This window comes from Macadamia integrifolia, chromosome 2 (genome assembly GCF_013358625.1).
Source record: "Macadamia integrifolia cultivar HAES 741 chromosome 2, SCU_Mint_v3, whole genome shotgun sequence".
Taxonomy (NCBI): domain Eukaryota; kingdom Viridiplantae; phylum Streptophyta; class Magnoliopsida; order Proteales; family Proteaceae; genus Macadamia; species Macadamia integrifolia.
The window spans coordinates 9,939,532-9,958,855 of record NC_056558.1 but is presented as its reverse complement, the minus strand read 5'-3'; the positions used below and the strand labels follow the sequence as shown (position 1 = coordinate 9,958,855).

The window sequence follows — 19,324 nt, the reverse complement described above, 5'->3', positions numbered from 1 at the left end:
AAAAAGTAAAGCAAAAGAAGTTTGCCAATCTGATACCAATTACTTGTAACCCCCCAACCCAAGAAAAAAAAAATAGATAAATAAACGATTCCTAAATAATTTGTATAGGTCCTTATCAATCTTTCCTGTCAAAAGAACCAAATGAATAATCAACATTACTAAACTAGCTGCTTATGCTGAAATTACCTTCCAACTGTCTAATTTGTTTCTATGTGCAACATGTGTGTTGTAAAAAAAATAATCGAGATTAAATTAATAGCCAGTCTTGAATAATGGACACGGATGAATCCCATCTCATTGTACCTTGTCGTTCGTCCTTTACATAATTTTAAGGAACAATAATTCCAACTTTTTTTTACCCAAAAAAATAATTCCAACTTTTCAGGTGATGCATCTCTATTAAGTTTATGGGTGAACATAAAAGAAGATGAAGTTCAGTTAAACTAGACAACAGCTTTGGTATGTATCGAAGCTTGGCATATCCACTAAATTGAATGTAATGCAAAGATGTCATATTTTCCAGTGACCTTGACAGATCCACCACTAGCCTACCACAATTTGAAAGAACCAATACCTTCAGCTTTCAACCAAAAAATAATTACCTTCAACTTTAACAATCCAACTCCATCAGGTAGATTTAACTCTCCGTGTGACTCGTAACTAGTGAGAATGAGACTCTGAAGAGAACTCAGCCTACACATGATGTTTGGGAGTTTCACAAAAGAATAGCAATACCTCAAGTCCAACTGAATTAGATGTTGGAGTTGTCCAATGGATTCGTGTAGAGTAACCAACTTTGTGCAATAATCAAAATATAACCTCTCTAAGCGAGGAAATCCCGAGAAGTCCAGGGACTCAATTAGAGATGAACATCTACTAAGTTTAAGAACTTTCAATTGTTGAAACGACTGCCAAACAAAGAGATAAATATAAAATATTAATGCCCAATATTAATACTTGAATTATAAAATGAGAGAATAGATGATAAATTCCACACATATACTTTATTTTCAAGCCAGCTATTCCAAGCTTGTTTAAATTGTCCACCACTTAAATCAAGCATAACTAATTCTCCATGATAAAATTCAGCAGGTATTTCATCGAATGGGCGTCTTCGCCATCCAAGCCAACTTAACCCAGAAGGAAGACATTGAAAGCTCCCCTCCAAGGTTGCGCCATCAACTTGTAGTAATTTTAGTCTGGGCATTTTCTCAAAGCCATGTGTATGTAAACAAGTGTTTTCTGTTGAACTGAAACTAAGTTGGATACCTTCAACCATTTCATTCATCTATAGTAGAAAATTAGTTTGAGTAAATAGAAATTGATAAGACAAATATGCAGAGGCTTTGTCAATGTGATTTGGTCCTAATGCACTTTATTTCAATATCTACTTTTATATTAGGATCAAATGCTTACCTAAAATAAGATCACAAGAAAAATAAAAATAAGAAGAATCATATAATTAGATCTTACCTTACCACCTATTAATACCTTCATGATTACGTCACGGGACCATAGCCTGCTTCTCCTACCAGGTTCCATAGGACTTTGGTTGTTGACAATTGCCCTTCCCATGCTTTGAATCTGGTCGTGCATCCACAACTCTTCCGATTTATTAATCTTTAGGAGGGATTTTCTCTTAAGAACTTCTATACGACATCTTGGTTCTTCAATGCCACAAGCTTCCCATATGGAAATTACGTTTTCTACCTCCCGTCTTGCAAAAAAGCATGCAACATTGAGAAACATGGCTTTCTCAATATCATTTTGCAGATTATCATAACTTATCTTTAACTTTCCATAGACATTATCATGAGGAATTTGTTCCAACAACCGATGCATGCTTTTCCATATTTCTTTGTCTTTGTTGATAGATAAATTAGAACTTAAAACCTCTAAGGTTGAGAGCAACCCTCCCGTGGTGCTTACTATATCAATTGAGTGCTGCATATAATCATTAGGAGGTTGTTCAGCTGAAAATGCATATTTACTGAAGAGTCGAAGACTTTCTTCCTCATTCAATTCTTGAGGCTCGTATATATTTCTCTTATCTCCAGGAACTCCCATTAGAAGGCTATGATCTCTAGTTGTTATGATTATTTTATTTTCCGGACCAAACCAACTGAGATCACCCGCCAATGCTTTTAATTGGGTATGATTGCTCACATCACCAAGAATGAGAAGAGTATCTGTTTTTCCAAGTCTTTTCTTTATCAAACTTGATCCTTCTCTAGAACTGGATATTTTTATTTCCTCCCCACAGATCCTTTCAAGTAGTGTTTTTTGCAAAGAAACAATACCATTGGATTGTGATGCTCCCCCTCTAATGTTTTCAAAAAAAAAAAAAAAACTCTTACTAAAGTTTCTAAAGATGAGGTTATATACAGCTACTGCAGTGGTTGTCTTCCCAATGCCACCCGGACTACATATCCCTAGAAATTGAACATCCTTAGAACTGCTATTTGATAGTAGAGATAACACAGGTTTTACACAGGATTCTAATCCAACAGGGAGTTTAAGTTCATCCAAGGGGACCACATTTAATCGGTTCAAAACATTTTGAACAACTTCCTTGACTAACTCCGATTGATTATCACTGCAATTAGTCCATACAAAAAAGGAAGTCACAACTGGCAACACAATTGAAATTGAAAGTGATTACTTTTGAGGGATTGATCAGAGACTTACCTGTCCTCAAAAACCCATCCACTCTTATCTCCTACCACTTGTAAAGCGTCCTTCCATCTCTGTAGAGTTTCTGGCACCTCCTTGCTATGTCTCTGAGGAGAAATCTCTAAACATCCAGTTTGATTCTTAACGTCCGAAGTCTTAACCTTGAAGAAGATGGGGAAAATGATTTGATTATTGGTTCTATGACATTCTAGCATCTGAGAGAGCTCCTCAAGGCACCATTTGCTTTCTGTATATCTTTCAGAGAAGACAGCAATCGAGAGGTTGGAGACTTTTATTGCTCTTAGAAGTTCTGGCCCAATATCTTCTCCTTTCCACAAATCTTTGCTGTCCATGAAAGCATGAATTCCATGATCCTTAAGAGTACTGTAAAGGTGGCCAACGAAGGTATTGCGGGTATCTTCACCTATGAAGTTGATAAACACATAATAGCTTGTAGATTCAACATCATATCTACAACTGTTAGATCAAACACCAAGAAACACGAAAAATAAAGAGACAATAAATCCGCACGACACAGATTTAACGATGTTCACACATCAGGATGGTGTTCTATGTCCTTGGGCGAAGAAGAAGATGTTTCACTATGTAGAAGAGAGATTACACCCAAGCAGCGGCGAGAAAACTCGCCTTGAAACCCGAGCTCGAAAAAACCCCAAAATTCAATGACTTTCTCAACAACTAACAGTACATTATATATATTCCAAGTCACGGGTTGACCTATCAGCCCAACCCCTCTACTTCCATCACATATCTCAGAAAACATTTTATTCGAGTCGCCACTAAAATATATCGAATCGGATCAATCTTCAAAACGGGTCAAGAATTCGAGACAAATTTAACAACATTTAGCTCCAACATGTGACTCCATCAAGATTGCAGTTGCAGACAGGGAAATGCGATTGTGATTTTGTTAAAGATGGCTATTCGGGTGCGAATTGATTTCCATTGATTGAAGAGAATAGATAACTAAGGGAGAAAGCGTCGGCTCTGTTTCTTACTTTCCTCTTGAGTTTGAATGGGAATTGGGAGGATTAAAGTGCCGAACAGGAAATTGATTTGGATACAATTTTTGGATTGACGAGAGTGACGAGGCGATAAAGTAATATCAACACACGCACTAAAAGCTCTTTCGCCCTTGGAATCTATTCTCAAAAATTTCTCCTCCAGATTTTCTATTCTGATAAATGACACGGGTAAATTTTCAATAAGAATGTCAACACTGTAACAAGTTACCTTTTTTACTTCCTGATTAAATACTATCAACCATTGGAATGGAATCCAATCAATGATCATAATTCATAGGTCATAACATTATCATTGACAAAGGTAAAATGATTCGATAAGAGCTTTTGGCACATTTTTGAACTTTAACTTGCAAAAGGCTAACATTCCAAAATGGTGTACATGACGACCAAATGCTATTGGAACCGTACTTTTAGGCAAGAAATTTTAATCCTAACAAGATTATTCTCTTAGCAATCTCAGAGGCTCATTCGATTGCAAGGCTCTTTGTCATTCCAATAGTGCATTCCTCCAGTTTTGTGGTTTGGATTCCTCCTCCAGATCATTTTGTGAAAAATATTGTGGACAGCGTTTGTCGTGGTGTTGCGAGGATTGTTGGCATAGACAGAGTTTGCAGAGATTTGAATGGCTCTTGTGGCTAAAGTTGTTGCTGTTCATCAAGCCTTAATTATCGCCTCTGAAATCCGCTTTCATCATATAATATTGGGGAGCGACAATCTTCTTTTGGTTAAGCTTCTAAATAAGGCATTTCGAATTGCCCTTGATGAATCTCATCGATCCTTGTTGATTGTTTCTCATTTTCAAGCATATTTAACGACATAAGATTAAGTCATACCCTCCGTAAAGGCATTTCTTTGTCCAACTGTTGGCATCTCTTGCTACCAAGGGTCAATCCTCCCTTTGCAAATTTTTCCTCCTCCATTTGTAAGCTCCTTTTTAATTGCTGACACATCTAGAACATTGTTCCAAAGGCAATAAAATGTTTTTAGCAAAAAAAAAAAAAAAAAAAAAAAAGTACATGATGACCCACTACGGTCGTAAAACTCAGGAACTGTCAAGACCAAAAACATTTTGATACTATTTTGCAACCGATTAAATTGGATCTTAACCTATAGATCTATCCTTTTTTTTTTTAATTAAGTTGTTATGATAATTTTACCCTAAGTCCTAAGACCATACATGTGGAACAGAATCAAAAAGATCAAGAGCAGGGATTGTCATAATCGATATCATTCCGATCCAATCGAAACTAATCGTTCCATTTTTTACTGCCATGTATCCCTTATCCCACTCTAATGTACTATGGCACTTTCTTACCCTTCTCCCTCTTTTAAAATAACAAAAAAAAAAATATCTGTCACTCTTTTGTGAAAAAAGGAAATTTATATGAATGCTGACAGCAATCATCATGCTGGCATCCCCTATCTGAGAGGGTGAAGGTTATTATGTCCATCTAATTATGTCAGATGTTTATATCAAGGAAGGATGAAAAGAAGTTTTTTAAGATGGGTTGCCTAAAGACAGGAGAAGGAAATGTATCCCATTCACAACCCAACTAGCAAAATAGAAAGGATTGAGTATCAAGGCGTAATTCCCCTCTTACTTGATCTCTATTGTAATTTCTCTTAACATTTTTTTTTTTTTTTTGGCTCAGGCCAATGAATGAGGTGTTTTTTTTTTTTCTAAACTTTGCAATGTTATGGTTGACAAAACTTTTGTCTATGTGCAACTCGGATAAAAATGTATTTAATTTTTTTACTTTTATTTAATTTTTTATTTTGAATAATAATTAAAAAAAGCATCAAGATCCTCTCCAATGCTCCAACTCGTCCTAGGCAAATCTAGGGGAGAGATACGCATCAATCGGTGTATTTGATTGGTTTAGTTGTGTTTCGGTTTTGCCAATTCCATAAAACCCCAACCCAAAATCAAACCGTAAAAATCCAATCCAGTTCGATGGGAACTGAATCGAAATGACTACGGAATGATTTGGAACGGAATTGAATATGGATAACACTAACCTTGGTGATCATCCAATTAAATTGATATTTGAGCTGCTTCTGTTGACTCTTCTTCACCCTTTTATGATATCTAATCTCATTAAATCGAACTTTTAACATTCACTCTCCTCTCACTCTCCCAGATCCACCTAACCAAAATTAACACTTTTACTTTGAGCAGTGTTTAGTATTTCAAGATTTCTATTTAAGATAAACCAATTTCTTTTTTCTAAAATTAAATGAAATCATACAAACAACAGCTAGAAGATTCTTAATAACTCTGAAATATTGAATTAAAAATCCAATTAAAAACAGGATTAATTAAAAACATAAACCAGCCTTTATTTAGTTAATATATAATTTCTAGGAAAAAGAACACTGCAGAGCACCTGAAATGACATCCCTGCCCTTTTACAAAATAAAAAAATGTCAATCTTATCCATGCTCCTGGGCATGCTCCCATTTATCCCCATACTGGGCAGCGTTCTCCTTAATTCTTTTCTTCCTTTATTTTTTTGCACCAACAGCCAAGTGACTCTGAGATGCGTTCTCCTTAATTCTTTTCTTCCTTTATTTGTTTGCACCAACAGCCAAGTGACTCTGAGATGCGTTCTCCTTAATTCTTTTCTTCCTTTTCTTTTTTGCACCAACAGCCAAGTGACTCTGAGATGTCTTTTTTTTTTTTTTTTTCCAACTTTCAGTCTGGCAGATTCGAAAAAGTAAGGCTGTTAGATTTGGGTTCCAAAATGCAAAAAAAAAAAAAAAAAACCAGATCTGAACGGATTGTAACACCCCACCAAGTTAGGCTCCTATTTTATTAGGAACAACTTTAGTTTCTTCACACTGAACTGAAACCATTCAACTGGATCTTGGCATACTTTTGAAATCTCAATAGCTTCTCTACCTTCCAGATGAAACCAAAACCAATCAAATCCTTCAAATTTGTGAAGGTAGATTATTTTTTCAGCTTTCGTTTTGATGCCCTCAATTCTCAGCCTAGTTTCACAATACGTTTTTTTTTTTTTTTGGTCTTTGTTATGGATACAAGCTTTAAAATTCAGAAAGAGATTTACTGTTTACTCCCGTATAGAATGTCTGTCTCCCAATCTGCAATCAATAAACATGCATAATCAGGGAACGGCGGGGGTGTTCATTTTCGAAACTCATCCAAGTTTTCTTAGGACCCAAAGGAAATGTTTCCTGTAAGAGATAAGAGGAGAAAGGAAAGGACCTGTCAATCATCAATCAATTTGAGAAAACATAACTGATTTTGTAAGTTCTTGTGTACCCAAAACAAAACAACAGAAAATAAATGGTCATCTTCCCGTTATTTTGGCATTTCATTTGAAAATCATCTCTAGTTATTGGGCCACCCAATTAGCCATTACATGCCCTCCCAGCTGTTGTTGAATGGCTATTGGGCACTAATCAAGTGGTACACTAATTGAAAAGGAGCCGAATTCATTGCTAACTATAGAGAGAGGTAGACAGATAAAGGACCTCGCTATGCGGTGACCATGAACAATTTGATACAATGCGGTTTCACCTTTGTACTTTTCTCTTTTAATCGATTAGTGTCTTCCTTGCTCCATTGCCTTTTCCATCAAAATATCTTCAATGTATGCCTCTTTCACTCTTACCCAAAAATCTTTAAGGCACAATAACTCCAATTTTTTCATGTTTTTCAAGACTGGTAAGTTTACAAATGATTTGCAAAGAACACGAAGTTCCACTAAATTAGAAGGCAGGTTTGGTACATGTCGAAGCTTGTCACATCCACTAAGTGGTCAATGTAACGCAAAGATGTCAAAGCTTCTAATGACTCTGGCAGATCCACAAGCCCATAGCAGAGTGAAAGATCCAATACCTCCATTTTCTTTGACAATCTAACACCATCGGGCAGCACTTTAATATTTGTTTTATCCAAGAAAAGCTCAACCAAAGATTCTTTCAGATCACCAATGGACCCAGGCAACTCTGTGAATGAGATGAAAAGAGTAAAAATCAGCCTTTGAATAGAACTCAACCTACATATAATGTTCGGGAGTTTTTTAAGAGAATAGCAACATCTAAAGTTCAAATAAACAAGCTGTTGGAGCTGCCCAATGGATTCATGTACATAAACCAAATATGCACAATTATCAAGATACAACCTCTCCAAGTGAGGAAATCCTAAGAAGTTGGGAGACTCAGTTAGAGACAAACAACAACTGAGTTTAAGAATTTTCAATTGTTGAAACACCTATCAAACCAAGAGATGAATATAAAATATATTAATGTCCAATAACACACTTGGTTGTAAAATGAGAGTGAATAAAAGATAAATACCACTCACCTTATTTTCAGGCCAGTTATTCCAAGCTTGTCTAAACAAACCATAAGGTAAATCAAAAATAACTAATTCTTCATGATAAAAATTGGCAAATAGATTTTCCAATGGACATTTCCTCCATCTAAGCCATCTTAACGCATAAGGAAGACAAGAAAAGCTCCCCTCCATGATTGCTCCATCAATTTCTAGCAATCTTGGCCTGGACATCTTCTCAAAGCCTTTGGTATGTAAACAAGTGTTTCCATTTGAATTAAAGCCAAGGAAGAGACCTTCAACTATTTCATTCCCCTACAGCAGAAAAATAATAAATAAATAAAATAAATAAAACCGAATAGGCTTTGCAAATGTAATCCATTCTTGTTGAATTTTATGTGTAAATGACACACCTATAGATGTATTTAGAAATTGTAACCTTCTTTTCAATATCTGTTGTTTTATTTTTAAAACTTCTTTTAAGTCAAAGTTTTTAAAATATTTGAAAGTCATTTATCAATATATCCTTAACAAAAGTTGTCATTGTCTTGTATATTTTTCAAGTATATGTTTTTTATGATAAGATTTACCCACATCAAGAAAAAAAATGTGTTAAGGGAAAAAAATTGAGTTTACTAATGTGGATAAGAAAATACTTTATCTCAATATCTATTTATTTATTAGGATCACATGCTTTCCAAGAGTAAGAGAAAAGGGAAAAAAGGTATGTAATTAGCTTTTACCTTTCCACCATTTAATACTTTCATGACTATGTCAAAGGACCATAATCTGCTACATTTATCAAGTTCCATAGGGCTTTGATTGTAGACTATTCCCCTTCCCATGTCACGAATTTGAACATGCATCCACAACTCTTTTGACTTGGTAATCTTTAAGTCTAAGAGGAATTTTCTTTTGAGAACTTCTATGCGGCATTTTGGTTCAAAGTCGCAAGCTTCCCATATGGAAAGTATGGTTTCTTCTTCCCATCCTATGAAAAAGCATGCAACATCAAGAAACATTGCTTTCTCAAAATCATGTAGATTATCATAGCTTGTCTTCAACTTTTCATAGACATTATCATGAGGAACTTAATTTTTCTAATATCTGATGCATGCTTTTCCATACTTCTTTATCTTCTGCAAAAGATGAATCAGAACTCAAAACCTCCAAGTTAAGGGCAACCCTCCTGTTGTGCGTACTATATCAGCCGAAAGTTGCATATAATCATCAGGAGGTTGGTCCGTTGAAAAAGCATACGAACTGAAGAGTTGAAGACATTCTTCCTCATTCAATTCTCTTGGCTCATATTTGCTTATATTGTTTTCAGGAACTCCAACTAGAATGCTCTGATCTCTAGTTATTAGGATTATTCTACTTCCAGAACCAAACCAATTGAAATCACTAGCCAACGCATTTAATTTATTACGATTTCCCACATCATCAAGCATGAGAAGAATATCTATTTTTCCAAGCCTCTCTTATCAATCTTGATCCTTCTCTAGAACTACATATTTTTATTTCCTCCTGAAAGATATTGTAAAGAAGTTTCTCTTGCAAACAAACTATCACATTGGGTTGTGATGCTTGCTCTCTAATGTCTTCAAGAAAACAACTCTTACTAAAGTTTTCAAAGATGCAGTTGTATATGGCTGTCGCAATTGTTGTCTTCCCAATGCCACCTAGACCACTTATCACCAGAAACTGAACATCTGAAGAACTTTTTTTTGATAGCAGAGATAATACATAATCAATACGGGATTGTAATCCAACTGGGTGTTTCACACCAGTCAAGGGAACCATATTCAGTCGGATCCAAGCTCTTTGAACAACTAACTTGACCAACTCTGATACATCCCTGCAATTAGTTCATACAAATTGATCCAAGCATTTAGTTCATAAAAAAAGGGGAAGTCACAACTCACAACACAATTGGATGCGAAACTCAAATCCTAAAAGAAAATATGAATTAGATGTAGATCATGATAAAATTAGACTTGATATGGAACTTATCTAGTAAGCTAGAGTTACCCGTTGTCAAAAACCCATCCACTCTTATCTCCTATAGCTCTCAGAGTGTCCTTCCATCTGTGTGGAGTTTGGGGCGCCTCCTTGCCATTTCTTTGAGGTGAAATCTGAAAACATCCACTTTGATTCTAAACATTGGAAGTCTTAACCTTGAAGAAAATGGGGAAAATGATTTGACCATTGGTTCTATGGCATTTTACCACACGGCATGATATGTGGATAGATGTAGTGGTTGTTCTAACCACTACAAAGGAAGGCCAAGGTCTTAAATTTATACCGTGTCAATTTTAAGATTATAAGTCAATCAAATATTTTTCCATGCATATTATGCGATTCCTCACCTTCATATCTACTTCCTTTAAGATTTTTCTATGCGAGCTTCAAGTTGGGAGTTGCTTTCTCAGCTATAGTTAGTCTACGGAGATCGTAATTCTTTAGAGGTATTAAGATGGCAAGAGCTGCCATTGAGATCTCACACCTGTTCTTCACAGATGACGCTGACGCATTCATTTTTTAGTAAAGCAACTATCTCTTAACCATCTCTTGCCAAAGAAGACAAAGATCAAAAAACACTATTTGGCCCAGTAATATTTTCAGGAAAAGCTTATTACACTTAATCAAACAAGCTAGAATTGCCAGCAGCATCCGTGGCATCCCTACCTTCTGCTCTTGTAATTAATTTTCTTTTGTTAAGTTAAAGAATTAGAAAAATGTAGCATATTTAATCCGCTGTAAGTCCCAAAACTTAATAATTATGTAATCCAAGCATTAAAGTACGCCAGTCAAATTCCGAAAACAAAGAAAAGAAAGATTATTCACTAAAAAGATTGCCAAAAGAATGACTTTCAACACCAATTCTATCAATCTGATTTGAACAACTCCAAACCAAGAAAAGGAAAAAAAATATTAATCTGGGCCAATCTCCCCATTCCAAAGGTTGATATTTCCTTAAGTTGTACATCTGGAGACTCAAGCATCTCAATCAAAGGTCTGACAGCACCTCTCTGTACAATGTACACCTGCAAGAACCTGATTATTAAGAAACCACATTATTTCTTTCCGAAGGGGACTGGGAGGTTACAAGCTAATAACACAGCAGCCCCTTAAAAGGCTAGAAGCAAGAGATTGGGCAGCAAAAAACTCACTGTTAGCAATGAAAACCTAAAATATAGAAGCAGATGCCTCCCTTCTAACTTAGGAAGGGTCAAGAAAAAAGAGGATATGAGGATTTTTTTTCGTTAGAAGATCCAAAGATGTATATTAAAAATAAGAAAAGTAATGTACAAGAGGTAAGGAAACCATGAATCCAAGGACAAATAACCCACCTTCGGCATTGCCATCAGCAGGATAAATGCCTTAAAGAAATGATCCTGTCACAGAGAAGAAAGAAAATTACAAAAATCTGTACCGAGGATGCAAAGATGCATCCTTTTCGAGCTCCACACTAAGCAAAGGAGACCAAGTGAATACAGGCTTAGATTCATCATACTTCGCAACAGACTTCGATAGGTAGTCTACAATAGTGTTGACTTCACGGTGGCAATAGGTAATCTTCCATTGGATGCTGAGAAGATAAGAACCGAGATTTCTCCATCTTTGAAGAAGAAACCAGGGGATTAAACCTTGCAAAAGGAGGATAACAACAGCCACTGAGTCGCATTCAATCCACAGCTTCTGAACATTATATGATTGAGCATGCTAAAAACCGGATATAACCGCACTAAATTCGGCTTCAAAAATTGTCCTTGTCCCTACAGCTTCTCTGAAATTCACCTTGCAACCTGAATCCCTTGTAGCAAAGCTGCCTCCCTTTGGCTCTCCCAACAGCAGGAGCTATCATCAAACAAAAAATTTAGAATCTCTGAAAGAAGGAAATCATTGTTCACAGCAGCTTGTGGCAATAACAGCTATACAACAACAATAGTTAGACCATGTCTAGCTGAACCAACTTGAGAACACACAAAGATGATAAGAATCCTCCAAAAATTAGAAATGCCTTCGTCCCATGACAGGCTGTAAAGCCCCAGCAAGGAGAACTTCTTTCTTATATTAGGGAACGAGTGGACCGGATTATCAATGACACCAACCTGTTAAAAGACACAAAAAATTACTGTAGAAACCAGAGTCTCCTGTTCTTCTTAGAATTTTAAGATTCCGATAAACTAAATAATTGTTAGTCACAAAAAAAAAAGAAAAACTGAACTTAATGCTCTACTTGATTGATTGAAGTTTGATTCAAGGGAAAGAAACCATGGAGCTGAAATAACTCACTCAGAGCACTGATGCAGGCCCTATATGCCGAAGACTTTTCAATTCATGAACAGAAACTAATAAAATGAATTCTAGTTCATGTACTCCAAAATTCCAATCCATTCCTAACTAAAGCAATAGATTGTTTGCTAAATTGCGTCTTAACCTTGTTTAGATCATAAACACATATAAAAATAACTTCACTAAGCTTTTTAAAAGTTATCCATATGGACCAGAATTTTGGTCATTTCAAACATAGACAGTCAACCAAGAGTTTTGGGTGATGTGAGAATCCAACAACGACTACGTGGCCATAAAATCATATCAGATGTGAAAGAAAATCAATCATAATTCAGTCAATGGCCTCGGGCCACACTGTAATTACTTAAAATGAGTAAATCTTAGTTCATCCAATGAATAAATTTCAAAAACAGAGACTACGTTAGTAAAATTAACAAGAGTACATTTCCATAGAGTGGTCAGTGCATGAATTACTCTGCAAATAAAGGGATCTTCAGGGATCAATTCACTCAATATCTAATTTCAGAAAATGGAAAATGGAATATGTACATTAAGCCATAAGCAAATCCAGCAAGATCAAGCAAGGAATCAAACATGATTGAATGGAATACTAAATAAAAAAGGAGTGGGTTCATGATTCATCCGAAAAAATAAGGCAGTGGACTGTTGGAGACTGCCACCGAGTTCAACTCTCACCCCAAGCTGAGCAACCACGATGTGAGACCCATATGACTCATCCGCCAGAAGCCCACAAGAGCAGACACTGAAACGAAAATCCCCACCAAGCCTCTGGTTGGGCACCTTGGCCCCAAGAGCTGAAACAGGGGATTGCATGCCCCCCTTTTGGAAACTTTGGAAACTCACATTCGTGACTCGCACACATTCGCGACAGATCCCATTCAAGCATTTGAACGAGCACATCATAATCGCATCAACTGCCCGACAAGGCGACAACACAACACAGGTCAAGCAATTTCCAAACAGAGATGACATCCCGTTCAAAGTAAGGATAATTGTGTGAAATCTTACCAGATTCAAGCCGTTTGTTTAAGTATGGGTCGAGAGGTGGCTTAGGAGTTAACCCTGCTACCAGTACTCCACTGTTGAAGTGTTGATGCAGTCAGTCAGTCTCTATGTCGTCCGAGGGGCTATCATGGTATCGAGGAGGCCAGAATATCCTGTAACAGCCAGCTTTGTTGTGTCTGATATCTTTGGTTGAATGCGTTGGCCTTGGTGTGGTTGCTTCTACTCTCGAAGGAGGAGGTGTTGCTGCTTTTCTTTGTTGAGATGCAGGGAGTTGCAATGTATAGTCCCACATCTTCTATTTTCTTTCCATCTAATGAATTAAATATTTTTCTGTCACCTCTGCCATTTATGGTGTGCGAGAAAATATTACCTGAAAATAAATCTCACTCCGGAGCGACTTCCACGGTTTAGTCTAATAAACACACAAGAATGAGCAATAGCCAAAACCAACAGAAAGGAAATACGACGCCAAAGATAGTTTCTATATTCTGCGAGAGCAGCGAACCAACAACAGAGCCCCCAGTGAGAAAAAGGTTGGAAAAAGAAGGAGACATCATTAAAGGAAAAAAATGGAAAAAAAGCAACAAGACACAAGGGAAAACGGGGCCAATGAAAAGTAACGAAACAACAAAAAAGCCCCGATGGGAAAAGTGTGGAAGGCCAAATAACAACGAGGCATCCTGAAGGTAACAAAAAGTAAATGAAAGAGTAACAACACATCCCATAACCAAGAAGGAAAAACAGGGCCAAAGAAAGTTTCTCTAAACACCAAATGGAGCATGACATTCTTTGAAGTATGATACCAAAGAAAGAGCTCAGGGAGATAGAGCGCAGAAACGAATAACAAATGCTTCCAACGAGAAAAAGGTCCGGAGAAGGGAAAGAAATGACAAGACATAATGAAAGTAAGGAAAAGGAAAAAGAATAACAAGACATCATCATCAAAGTGAGAAAGAAGATGAATAGAAACACTAGAAAAATAAAATATCCTCATTAACTTCCGAAACTCCACAGTCCAACAATTGCGTCGCAAATCTATGGTTACTGATTTTGACTCGTAATGAATATACCCTCGCATTTGAATTAAAGTAGTAGACGGCAGGTTTGTTATGCATCGAAGGATCATAAAGCGTAGCTTTGATCTGCATCGAAGTCGTATAGAGCGCAGTTTTGGTATGCATCGAAGCAGCACCTTCCTAAAGAGATATCTGTCTTCAGTTGTATCTAGATTGTCAAAGTCTGGGTTTAAGGATTGTGATAACACAACTGCAGCAGCAGCAGCAGCAGCAGCAGCAGTAGCAGACATTGACATATTAAAATGTTGGAGTGGAAAAGCATCAACTAAATATATCTCGTCAAAATCTGTGGATAAGAATTTTGATGATTGGTAATGAATAAAGAGTTGAATTAGAGTAGAGTCCAGCTTTGGGATGCATCGAAGCTTGTTATGCCCACTAAGTTCAATGCGACGCAGAGATGTCATATTCTCCATTGACCTTGGTAGATTCAGAAGCTCATGGCAAAGTGAAAGATCCAATACTTCTAATTTCTTTAACAGTCCAACACAATCAGGAAGTACTTTAATATTTGTTCCGGTCAAATAAAGCTCCACCAATGATTCTTGTAAATTACCAATGGATTCAGGAAACTTGTTGAGTGAGATGCAATGGCTGAGCATTAACTTTTGGAGAGAACTCAACCTATGTATACTGTTTGGGAGTTCTTCAAGAGAGGAGCATTTTTCCAAGTTCAAGTAAACAAGCTTCTGATTCTGCCCAATGGAATCATGTAAATTAACCAAAGAACTGCAATTATCAAGATACAACCTCTCTAAGCCAGGAAATCCTGAGAAATTGGGAGACTTAGATAGAGATGAACACCAACTGAGTTTAAGAACCTTCAACTGTCCAAACAACTGTCAAACAAATACATGAAAATAAAATATTAATGTCCAATATTTATACTCAATTATAAAATATTGAGAGATAAGAAACGATAATATGCCACCACACCTGATTTTCAGGCCAACTATTCCAAGCTTGTTTAAATTGGCCATGACTTAAGTCCAGCATACCTAATTTTTCATGATAAAATTCGGCAGGTATTTCGTCCAACGGACATCCCTTCCATCTAAGCCATTTTAACCCAGAAGGAAGACATTGAAAGCTTCCCTCCAATGTTGCTCCATCGACTTGTAGTAATCTTAGCTTGGACATCTTCTCAAAGTTTTCTATGTGTAAACGAGTGTTGTCTTCTGAACTGAAGCTAAGCAAGATACCTTCAACAATTTCATTCCCCTATAGTACAAAATTATATTAAGTAAATAAAAATAAATAGTCATAAAAATTTAAAGGCATTGGCATGTACTCCATAATGATTGTGTTTGGTCTTAATGCACTTTATTTCAGCATCTATTGATATATTAGGATCACATGCTAACCAAGAGTAAGAGCATAGGAAAAATAAAATGAAAAAGATACATGTAATTAGCTCTTACCTTACCACCATGTAATATCTTCATGATTACGTCACGAGACCATAACCTGCTTTGTTTACCATGTTCCAAAAGATTTTGTTTGTTGACAATTCTCCTTCCCATGTCACGAATTTGATCATGCATCCACAACTCTTTCAACTCATTAAACCTTAAGAGGGATTTTCTCTTGAGACCTTCTATTCGGCATCTCGGTTCAAAACCACAAGCTTCCCATATGGAAATTACAATTTCATCCTTCTCTCCTATGAAAAAGCACGCAGCATCGAGAAAAATAGTTTTCTCAATATCATCTTGCAGATTATCGTAACTTATTTTTAACTTTCTATAGACATCATCATGGGGAATTTGTTTCAACCTCCGATGCATGCTTTTCCATACTTCTTTATCTTCTGTGAAAGATAAATTACAACCCAAAACCTCCAAGGCTAAGGGCAAACCTCCTGTAGTGCGTCCTATATCAACTGAAAGCTGCATATAATCATCAGGAGGTTGATCTGTTGAAAAAGTATGCGAGCTGAAGAGTCGAAGACTTTCTTCTTCATTCAATTCTTTGGGCTCATATATTTTTCTATTATTTTTAGCAATTCCACCTAAAACGCCCTGATCTCTAGTTGTTATGATTATCTTACTTTCAGGGCCAAACCAATTGAGATCACCAGCCAATGCTTTTAATTGGGTATGATCACCCACATCATCAAGAATGAGAAGAGTATTTGTTTTTACAAGAAATTTTTTTATCAAACTTGATCCTTCTCTAGAATTGGATATTTTAATTTTCTCCCCATAAATCTTTTTCAAAAATATCTTTTGCAAGAAAACCATACCATTGGGATGTGATGCTCCCTCTCCAATGTTTTCAAGAAAACAACTCTTACTAAAGTTTCTAAAGATGCGATTGTATACGGTTATTGCAATAGCTGTTTTCCCGATGCCACCCGGACCACATATCCCTAGGAATTGAACATCCTTAGAACAGATATTAGAATATAGTTGGGACAACACAGATTGTACCCGGGATTCCAATCCAACAGGGTGTTTAACACCAATCAAGGGGACCATGTTCAATCGGATCCAAGCTTGTTGAACAACTGAATTCACTAACTCTGATAGATCCCTGCAATTAGTTCGTCGCAAAAAAAGGGAAGTCACAACTCACGATTCAATTGGAAGTGAAACTCAAATCGTAAATTAAAGAAAATATGAAGAAGTGGTTTTGAGGGGACTGGGACTTACCCATCCTGAAAAACCCATCCACTCTTGTCTCCTACCGCTCGCAAAGCTTCCTTCCATCTTCGCAGAGTTTTAGGTGCCTCCTTGCCATGTCTGTGAGGCGAAATCTCAAAACATCTAGTTTGATTCTTAACGTCCGATGTCTTGACCTTGAAGAAAATGGGAAAAATGACTTGTCCATTGGTTCTATGACATTCTACCATCTGAGCAAGCTCCTTGAGGCACCAACTACTCTCTGTGTATCTCTTAGAGAAGACAGCAATTGAGAGGTCTGACACTTTTATTGCTTGGAGAAGCTCCCCAATATCTTCTCCTTTCCACAGATCTTTGCTGTCAATGAAAGCATGAATTCCACGAACCTTGAAAGCATTGTAAAGGTGGCCAACGAAGGTATCGCGGGTGTCTTCCCCTCTGAAGTTGATAAACACATCATAGCTCGTTGATCCAACCCGTGACGCCATGACTAAAGTTGCAGATAGAGAGATGCTGTGTCTATGGTTTTGTTAAGGAGCTCTAATCGTGTGCGAATTGATTGACAATGGGTGAAGAAGATAAATGATTATTGGAAAAATGCCTATTCACTTTCCTTTTCTGCGAAGGAGATGAGAAAGTAAGTGGAAGTGGAAATTCTAAATGCCTATTCGACTTTTTGGCAGGAAAAGATTAAAAAAAAGAAAAAAAGGTAACGAAAAATCACGCATAAGTTTCGTGTTAAAAAAAAAGGGTAATTTACAACGCCACCCCTTGGATAATGTCAATATTAGAGGGACACCCCCTCTCTTTCACCAAATTAGACTCGGACCCCCTACCGTCAGTCAACGTTATATGATGCTTTGAAATGACGTTTTTGCCCTTATGAGTAAAAACTAATAAATTAGACATTTTTCATTATCTCAAAAATACCCCTCCTTACCCTTTTATCTCTCCTTCTCTCCTTCTCTCCTTCTCTCTTTCTCTCCTTCTCTCCTCTTCTCCCTACCTGCGACCAAGGGTTCAGACGAGTTCCAGCAGAGATAGAGAGGGCAGTCGCCGGAAAATACTTCTCCTTTTGTCCCCGGCGAGTAGTGCTTCCCATCCAGTTTCTGTCGCAGGCGAGAAGATATGTTTGTTTGTTTTTGTTTTTGTTTTTGTTTTTTTTTCTCTTCTCTATTTTCCCCATTTTGATCTCTAGTTCTCTATTGGGATTTTGTGTGCTCAACGAGACGCCGAAGATAGACCCACGAACCTGCATATGCCGTCGTGGAGGGGGTTCGCTGTCGTAGTTGCCATCGTCGCCGTCGTCGAAAGAGTGTTCGCAGCCGCCGTAGTCGCTGGAGGGGGTTCGTTGCCGTAGTCGCCGTCGTCGCCGTCGTCGAAAGAGTGTTCGCATCCGCCGATCTACAAGCCTACCCGTTCTTCTTCTCAACTCATTGAGGCTGACTTGGGAATAGAACCATTAAGGGCAATTTTGGTACTCCATTATTTTGAAGGGCAAAATGGAATTTAGAAAAAATATTAACTGCTGATGTCAGCATTCTTGGTATATTATGTAACGTTGACTGACGGTAGGGGGTCTAAGTCCAATTTGGTGAAAGAGAGGGGGTGTCCCTCTAATATTGGCATTCTCCAGGGGGTGGCGTTGTAAATTACCCAAAAAAAAAAGAGGAAAACAGAAAGAAATAACGCTAATAGGATAATGACGGTCCTCCATAAAACAATTATATATAAGGATTGTTGAGTGGATCAATACTACCATCGATAGGGTTGAATGGTTATATATACTTGGTTGAGTGGACAAAGCAGCCTCCTCATGAATTATGTGAGGACCTGCCTTATTAACAATATTTTTCAACACATGCGACTAGTTATTTGATGCAGAGGGGTTTGAACAAGACCAAACCAAGAAATGAAAAAAATATTAATTTGTGCCAATCTCCCCATTGCAAAGGCTGACATTTCTCAAATTTAAATCAGGTTCACGTACGAGAACACTCGTATGTTTTTTGTCCATGGATTTAGAATCAATTAAATGAGAGGAGAGAAAATAGATTTTAAATTCATGGACATGGGATGTACAAGATTGTTTTTATACGTAAACCTGATTAGATCTCGCACTTTCCTAAGTTGTACATTTGGAGACTGGAGCATCTCAATCAAAGGTTGGAAAGAACTACTCTAGACAATCTATTAAATGAGAGAAGAGAAAACAGATTCTAAATCCATGGACATGGGATGTACAAGATTGTTCTCATACGTAAACCAGATCAGATC

General features: G+C 37.0%; 2 protein-coding genes across 7 annotated transcripts; both read right to left on the bottom strand.

The window, feature by feature from the left end:
- Window positions 1-485: 485 nt before the first annotated feature.
- On the bottom strand, window positions 486-13,155 carry LOC122063421 (disease resistance protein RUN1-like). The gene is made up of 17 exons (XM_042627130.1): window positions 13,018-13,155; window positions 12,000-12,137; window positions 11,832-11,957; window positions 11,521-11,748; window positions 11,376-11,420; window positions 11,010-11,069; window positions 10,054-10,157; window positions 9,589-9,880; window positions 8,053-8,337; window positions 7,871-7,959; window positions 7,475-7,744; window positions 2,689-3,150; window positions 1,474-2,596; window positions 1,004-1,288; window positions 736-908; window positions 603-693; window positions 486-548 (listed from the first exon to the last, which is right to left on the bottom strand). The coding sequence occupies exons 1-17, from the start codon at window positions 13,153-13,155 to the stop codon at window positions 486-488; spliced, it is 3,972 nt and encodes a 1,323-aa protein (XP_042483064.1).
- Window positions 10,785-17,681, bottom strand: LOC122092819 (disease resistance protein Roq1-like). 6 transcript variants are annotated; one of them, XM_042663137.1, is made up of 7 exons: window positions 17,078-17,681; window positions 15,845-16,958; window positions 15,360-15,644; window positions 13,351-15,262; window positions 11,540-13,256; window positions 11,376-11,420; window positions 10,785-11,079 (listed from the first exon to the last, which is right to left on the bottom strand). In XM_042663137.1, exons 1-4 carry the CDS (start codon window positions 17,533-17,535, stop codon window positions 13,904-13,906), a joined length of 3,216 nt encoding a protein of 1,071 aa, XP_042519071.1. In that variant the 5' UTR covers window positions 17,536-17,681; the 3' UTR covers window positions 10,785-11,079; window positions 11,376-11,420; window positions 11,540-13,256; window positions 13,351-13,903. The 6 variants fall into 6 exon arrangements, with proteins under 6 accessions (XP_042519071.1, XP_042519057.1, XP_042519062.1 ...); XM_042663123.1 differs by having other exon boundaries at window positions 11,376-13,256; XM_042663128.1 differs by lacking the exon at window positions 10,785-11,079 and having other exon boundaries at window positions 11,105-11,883; window positions 13,018-13,256.
- Window positions 17,682-19,324: the final 1,643 nt, after the last annotated feature.